Here is a 7,500-nt window from a genome sequence, read left to right as displayed (position 1 = left end):
CGCACTGGTTGTATACATAAATTGCAAGTACATTCATTCTTACGCAGACTTTTCAGAAAAAGTCATTCGTCAAATTTACCAATCACTTTATCCTGCAAACAACCCCGAAGCTGAAATCACGAATCGTGTGATTTCAGTAAACAAGAATTTCTTTATTCTTTTGTTGCTGGACAACTTTGAGTTTTTACTTGGTAATGCGAATGACAACGAACAGGCCGAAAATCAACGATCGGCTGCATCTTCATGTCCCGACTGTAATGACCGAAGGATGATCAAGAACTCTATCGGTGAAATTTCGAAGTGCGCAAGAAACGTTAAGTTACTTGTTACTTCATCTAGGATTGTTTGTTTTCCTCAAATTTGGGGAAAGACGATGACATTGAATCCGTTTTCATCAGAAGAAAGCTTCGAGCTGTTAAAAAAAGCACCCGGCGATCGACTGATAACGGTCGAAACATCCAACCAACTACACGAAACCTGTAATGGTATTCCGCTCGTTCTTCACACTTTCATGTCGTCGGCAGCTAATCTGGTCGATCTCGTGGACTATATGAGCAGCTCTCCTCCGGGGTATAACATGGAAATCTTTGGAAGGGCGAATACAGTTCCACACGATCTCACGATTGGCAAATGCCTGGACTATTGCTTCAGTAGACTAAGAACGCAAGAACAGCATACCCTTTTAAGTGTGGCTCTGGTTAGAGGTTGGTTCACGCTACCTAAAGTTGCTAAAGCCTTTTGTTCCGCTACGTCAAGTGAGCGTGATATCACAGGCCATGTTGAAGAACTGAGAAACTGCTCTCTCCTGCAGTACAGTATGTTTGGGGAAACATGTCGGTATACATTCCTCTCGATCATTCGAGATTACTGCATACACAAGGCGGCATCGGAACAGAGGTTTCGTGTGGTTATCCGTGGCGCTCGTAATCTGCTCATCGACCACCTCATTTCTTTCTTGAAAGAAACCTCCAAGAAGTTCTTAAGCAAAGATGCGGTGGAGTCAGCTATTAAGGACTTTGCATGGGAAAAAGAAAATGTGTTGCAGCTTGTTGAATGGATTGAAAAGGGTGAAGTGGATATGGAACGTATTAGGAAATGCATTGATGCCTTTAACGTGGCGGGAGAGCTGCTTGCAAAGATGATGGCGAAGTCCATGTTTAAGGTAGTCTACGATTCCTTGGTCAGGAAATGTGAAGAAATGGGAGAACAACGAAGACTCGGTGAATGTCTGACTTCCCTTGGAATCAAAGAAATTTTCAACTGTACGTGCACAGCTGGTCTGTGTGATGAAGCTACTGCACGAGCTCAACCCTATTTGGAGAGAGCCAACAAAATCCAGAGTGACCTTGGCATCAAGCATGGTAACAGCAGAGCCCAATGTCTCGCTAAGCTTGGCCGCTGTTTAGCAAAAGTAAAAAGTAATGACAGCCGTGAACGAGGAAGAGGTATGATTGAGGACGCAATTCTCATCAGGCAAAACGCAGTGAGGAAACCGGATGAAGAAGAAGGCGGCGAAAATGTCTGCCACGTCATGCTGGGTGCAACATTTAATGACAAGGCGGGTAAGTCTATAGATCATACTGACCAAGAATTGAGTGGAATGTGAGGGTTGTTTCACTCTCCAAGGTCATTTGAGAAATTTATTGATAATGTAATCGTTCCTATCAGTTTTCTTTCACGTTTCTTAAAAGCGTTGTTGAATTAACTGTCGAAAGTACCCGGGCGGTTGCGATTCCCTGCTGCTTAAGGCTTCCGCACACTAGCCGATTTTTTGTCGTATAACTGCAGATTTTTTATCCGCCGGGGAAAAAAATCGGCTGAAAATTTGTCGGGACACCAGCTTGCGCACACTGGCCGATTGTTTGTCGCCACTAACTGCGCCCAGGCTTGGGGCCGACTCATCCAAAAGCTTGCAACAAGCTTGTCCTTTTTTTGTCCATGTTGTAAAAAGACGCTGGCTCACGTGACTCTTATGACACTTCCTAATGGGCAATTTTCACAATGGCGTCACTTGACTACAACTACCACAATCCAGTTTGTTTTTGTTTTCATATTTAAATTTTGTATTCCCAGTGGGGTAAAATAACAATAGCTCTAATTAACATAAGACAACCGAAACCTGAAGGATTCTGGTACTTGTAGTCAAATGGCGTCATCATGCAAGTGTCCTATTGGTTTCGGCGGGCTCGAAGCCCGACAAAAATCTCAAAATATAAATTCACGTTATTTTGATCGCTTCGTGATAATTTCAACCTTTTTAATGTGACAATGGTGTGATAGTTCCTCAAAAATGACAATCGGCAGTTAATTTAGGGGAGAAAATGAAAACTTATCCTGAAGTGCTGGCGTTCTTTATAAAACCTCGAATTTGGCATTTTGGAAGAAAGTGTAAAACGCACGTGCAGTACGTGCAAAGCTATTGTTTTTCCCCAGTAAATATGCAAATTTGTGACGTCCCGGTTCCATCGCCGTTGTTAGCAAGTTTTAACACCGACGACGAGAACGACTACGAGTACGAGGACTGGAAGCAAGTTCTAAGGAGCATGCGCAGTCTCAAATCTCTTACTGCGGACTCGTAGGTAGTACGACGAGTTTGAAGTGAAAAGTCGTAGTGGGAAAACGAGTTGGACTTTGCTTGTTTTAAATGCGCTTTGGAAGATTGATACAGACATTAACATGTATATATATATTTATTGAAGTTTTGAGGTGAAAATAGGATATGGGCTCGGATTATTGGCACCGTTATAACAGCTTTGCGGAACTGCGGCCAGTTCGCGCTCGCTATTAAGTAAACAAATGAAGGAAGGAAAATATTTGGTTTTTTTACCACAGCTGATTTTTTCAGCCGATTTATCCTGACAGAAACTCGATAGACTAATTATTAGCGGTTTGCTTTTAGTTGCTTTTGCTTTGGTAGGCGCAGCTTTTCTCACAAAAAACCGAATAGAAAGTTGGAAAACCGACTTCTGATCGGAATTCGTTCATGTGGAAGCTAAACTTACCTCTTTTACAAGTTGTTATCAGCAAGCGAAGCAGTTTTAATCTCAGTAGATTAAGTCTAAACTAATTATTTTAAAACTTGCTCTTGTAGCGCATTCATCAACTTTTTGCTGAACGTACTCGAAGTCGTTCTCGTCGTCGGTGCTCAAACAAAGCCCGAGAAGACATTTTGAGATCGAGCACTGTCAGATATCGTCCGAAAAACCCCGATCTTGTCGCAGATTTGTCTGAATTCACTGCACACCTGCCGACAAGAGAAAATTTTAGTGTGCTGTAGGTTTTAAGTGATTGGTTGAAAAATCCTCCTAATCTTTTCAACCAAGGAGAAGCAAAACCGATCGCGATTTATGCACGCGCTTTTTTTCCTGTTCTTTGTGTATGTGATACATGCAGTTGTTGCTGGTTCATGGCGCTGTTTAGGCTTATGCGCCGATCAAATTGAAACTTCAACATTCCCCCCCCCACCCCGGGCAAAGCCCGGGCATTTGACAACCTTCTGTGCCTGGGGAGTGGGGAATTTGACCTTTGCTTGCATGAGGTGGGGAAAATTGAACCGGAAGTGTCAGGATTGTCTTTTTTCGGGCGCCGAAGTCGCTAGCAGCTGTAAAACGCGTGTTTGGACGAGATGGAAGAGTTTGAAGGAAGAGATATAGCATTTGTGAGCCATTGGCTTACAAAATAGATCTTCAAAAGTTGTCTTCAAAGGAATTTTGGCTGCGTAATTCGTCTTTGTCATACTATATATACCATTTCATTGTTAAAGCTCTGAAAGCTGTACGTTTCTGTTAGAGGTAATCAACCGACACTGAACAATTTAAAATAAATACAGCCGTAAACGCTCTAGGCTCTGTTGTTGATAATTATACAGTTCCCTCGTTAAACAACCTTTGCCGTGTTTCAGAGTTAGAGCAGCTTATACTTGCTTATTGACATTGTCCGACTTAATTAATTCAATTTTCAAGTCACTTTTAACAGTTTCAATATTAAAGTTGTGTCTTTGTAGTAGCTCAAGTCTGGTAAATACGGCATCATCATATAAAGGGTCACGAAACATGTGTTAGCATAGTTATACACAAGCTTTATTAAGACGACAGGAGCCGACGACGATTGTTCTTTAGTAGGGTATGACAGACAAATCCGACGATACGGTAGGGCATTTGAACACCATTTTGACCCGAGAGGGCGGGAATTTGAACGATCCAATCTTGAAAAGTTCAAATGCCCCGGGGGTGGGGGAATGTTGAAGTTTCTAGTTGATCGGCGCATTCTTTTGATTGGTTAGTATAATTACTTTGATTATCGAGTTTAAGCACTTCGTTGAAAACTGCTCAGTCCAAAGACACAGTAACCCGCACCTTGCAACGGCATGAAATGTTGAATGCCAAGTTGAAGAAATCGCTGTAAATAATAGAAAATTTTCTGTAACGACTTCAACGGATTGTCTTTTCCGTTGCGCAGTGTGACTGCTTTTTTGCCCGCAATGTTGCCCTTAGCAACCACTTACACATGCGGTAATTTAATGGGGCTCTGGGGCCGAAAGTGCCATCGCGGTGAGCACAGAAAAAGAAATTGCGTGAAAAATCTGCAAATGAACAGCGTGGCCTTAAAAAAGCGTAGGTGAAATTGGAAATGGTCACCAGACAAATTTTATTTCCTTTTTAGTGGCTCTTTCGCTTGAAAACCATCATGAACAGGCCGTAGAAATCCGAGAAAATGACGTTTTGCCGATCTACAGAGAAAGATTAGGTGATCATCCTTTCACTGCTACCATCCTTAACAACCTGTCCAATAATTATCGTGATCTGGGGAAGATCGAAGCTGCTGAACAGTACGTGAGGGAAGCTTTGGAAATTCGGCTGAAATTGTTGGGCGTCCATAGGGACACCGCCAAATCCCTGTTTGATCTTGGAATGGTATTAAAGGAAAAGAGGGACTTCCAGCAGGCAAAGACCTACTTAAAGAGGTGCAAAGAGATGCAAGAGAAATTAGCGAATGACGACACTATTGTTCAACAGTAAGTTCATCTCATCGGTTATGTGTTGTATCGACTTGCAGGCTTTATTCCATTCAAATCCTGAATAAAGGAAAAGGCTATGAAGATAATAGGATGCGTTGACCTAATGTCCCGAGACACTTCCGCTCCATTTCTGATCCCTGTCGGTAAATGCAAGACTTGATTTAATTACCTTGATGATTGACGACAATTTAACACAAACTAAGAATTACGTGATGTCTAATTATGTACTTTGCACCGATCAGATTTGTTTAGCGAGCTGTTGAGTTGAATTGAGTGTTGTAGATCGTCATACAGAAGAACAAGAGTGAATTAGATAAAAGTGTTGATCTATCACTTTGCGGCCTTGCCCCAGGAAAGTCACAAGTGAATTTATTTTTAGATACACTTTGCGCGCGAAACAAACAAAGGGCCGCCAATTTTAACCAATCAGAAAAAGCCATGTCGCTCGTGAGTGCTTCTGCCATGTTTTTTTGGGGACATGACAACTGATTTTCGCGAGGGAACGGGTATTCTAAAAATAGACATATTTATGACTGTGCTGGGGACCCCACCCATGCCATAAGGCAACATTCTTACGTAATTCACTCTTGAAAAGAATTAAGTTGTGAGTATACAGGAAACATGTCTCGTTCTGCGTTTTCGACAGTCCCGCATTGTGTCCATTTCTTCTTAGTGATGAACAGCAGTCCTTCGGAAAGCTCAAACAATGAGAAAAGCGATAGTGATCAAAACTCTCGAGATAAAAAATTTGTGTCAAAGTTTACTTTTGCAAGAACTACGTGATGAAAAAGATGGAGGAACCAGTTGCGTAGAAATTTAGAGCTAAGGTAAGATTTTCAGCGAGGCGCTGAATTTATGGCCGTGGCACATTTCTGAGCGTTATCAAACGCCTGTCGTTACTTGGGACTAAGACCGACCAAGCGCGGGTTGCTCGAAGCATGATTAGCACTAACCAGCGTTATTTAAATACTATGGAAGGTTTTGATACCTTTTAACCAACGCTTACCGCTAAGTTAACCAGGCTTCGGGCAACCGGTCCCAGGTCGATAGGGAGGTAGTTGTGTAAGGTAAAAAAAAAAAAACACAAAAAACAGCAGTATACTAGCAACCTTTGTGGCTAGCAACCTTTGGTGCTGAAGCAAGGGTTCCTCTCCACTAACTGAAACCAAAATCTCTAGTAAAGCGGGTAAGTGGGGGAAAATATTGTATTACCCTTAAATTGGTGCCTTTTAATCTTTTCCTGCAGGACACAACGAGAGCTAAAAGCCGTTCGCTTGGAACTTGGTGAATTGCAACAAGAAGCCGCACCATGATTTATCCAGTTACACGGTGAATTGGTTTCGGCGTTACGTGGTTGAATAAGCTAAACAATTAGCATAAAGTATTGCAAAGATGGCCATTGTATATAAGTAAAAGGTGCATTAATTTTAGTTACGACAGTTTACTATGAGATTATCACTAACCGTAAGAGAGCTTTGATTTATGTCGTAAGTTTCACACCTTTTAAATTAATCGAAAAATTACCAGAATCATCCCTGTTATCAATATATGTGTTTTCCGATGTTCACTCGGGGATGCTGGGAAAAATCCGAGTGCTTCCGACCGGCGTCGTCGTCGAACCGATGGCCTCGAAAGCAAAGAGGGCACCCACATATTTTATTTCTTATATCGTTATTACTCATTCAAAATATTTCCCTTGTTTTAATGGGCTAAACACCAGCCAACTGACACAGGGCTAACTTCTACATTGGATATTAATCGTCCAATAATGTAGAGTATTTAACGGACAGGTACAAAAATGTTTTGAGGTCTTATCATATTTTTTACGTCGACCCAAGGTGAGCGATTCAACTCCACCCCGTCCGACTTTTATACCTGCCTGTATTTAAACAATAACGAATGACGTCACGTCTTATTTTTTTGTTATGAATTTTTCAATTTGAAACAGTTAAAAGGGGTACTGTCATGCTAAATTTGCTGTTTTTTACATCAAAATGGGTAAAAATCTAAATTAGTACTTAATTCACATGTACAACATTCCAGACAACCCACTGACAAGAAATGAAACATATTTATGGCAAAAAGAGCTATTCGTATTTAATTTTTGGTGTCTTCTGAAGGCAAAGTCTCCAAACTTGAAAAAACTGGGTAGTTTTTTTAAGTTTCAATCCATTTCCATCCTATCCTCTCCATCCTTGGCTGCAAACAACAAAGAATAGATTCAGTGCACTTCAATGGTTATTGGCAACAAAACTACAGCACTATTTTTTTGGTTTTCATTGGTGCCAGGACGTCTTTAAGTGTTTTGAAGTTTGACTAAAGTAGCGTGACACTGCCCCTTTGAAAATGCAATCGAAGACTTCGTATTTTTTTGGAGCTCTGAAAATATTGTAAATGAGGAAAGTAAACTTCATTATTTGTTACAGTTACATATCGTATTTCGTGTTATTTTAAGAATTATGCAAGTCTCAGAGAGTTATCCA

The 7,500-nt window shown here is 41.2% G+C and overlaps 3 protein-coding genes across 3 annotated transcripts in view; all 3 read left to right on the top strand.

Moving 5' to 3' along the window:
- LOC137986535 (nephrocystin-3-like) overlaps positions 1 to 6,330 on the top strand; it is a 6,806-nt gene extending 476 nt beyond the window's left edge. Inside the window, exons 2-4 of the mRNA XM_068833553.1 lie at positions 1 to 1,562; positions 4,663 to 5,014; positions 6,264 to 6,330. The exon at positions 1 to 1,562 is cut by the window's left edge and continues 199 nt beyond it. Coding sequence (XP_068689654.1) covers positions 1 to 1,562; positions 4,663 to 5,014; positions 6,264 to 6,330 — 1,981 coding nt within the window. The remainder of the gene's footprint in view (positions 1,563 to 4,662; positions 5,015 to 6,263) is intronic.
- The window catches only part of LOC137986522 (uncharacterized), a 135,108-nt gene that overhangs the window by 68,002 nt on the left and 59,606 nt on the right, over positions 1 to 7,500 (top strand). The window lies entirely within an intron of this gene.
- Positions 1 to 7,500, top strand: part of LOC137992157 (uncharacterized) — a 150,169-nt gene that overhangs the window by 104,216 nt on the left and 38,453 nt on the right. The window lies entirely within an intron of this gene.

This window comes from Montipora foliosa, chromosome 2 (assembly GCF_036669935.1).
Source record: "Montipora foliosa isolate CH-2021 chromosome 2, ASM3666993v2, whole genome shotgun sequence".
Classification (NCBI taxonomy): Eukaryota; Metazoa; Cnidaria; class Anthozoa; order Scleractinia; family Acroporidae; genus Montipora; species Montipora foliosa.
Note: the sequence above shows the minus strand (reverse complement) of the source record. Positions and strands in the feature narration are given on the sequence as shown.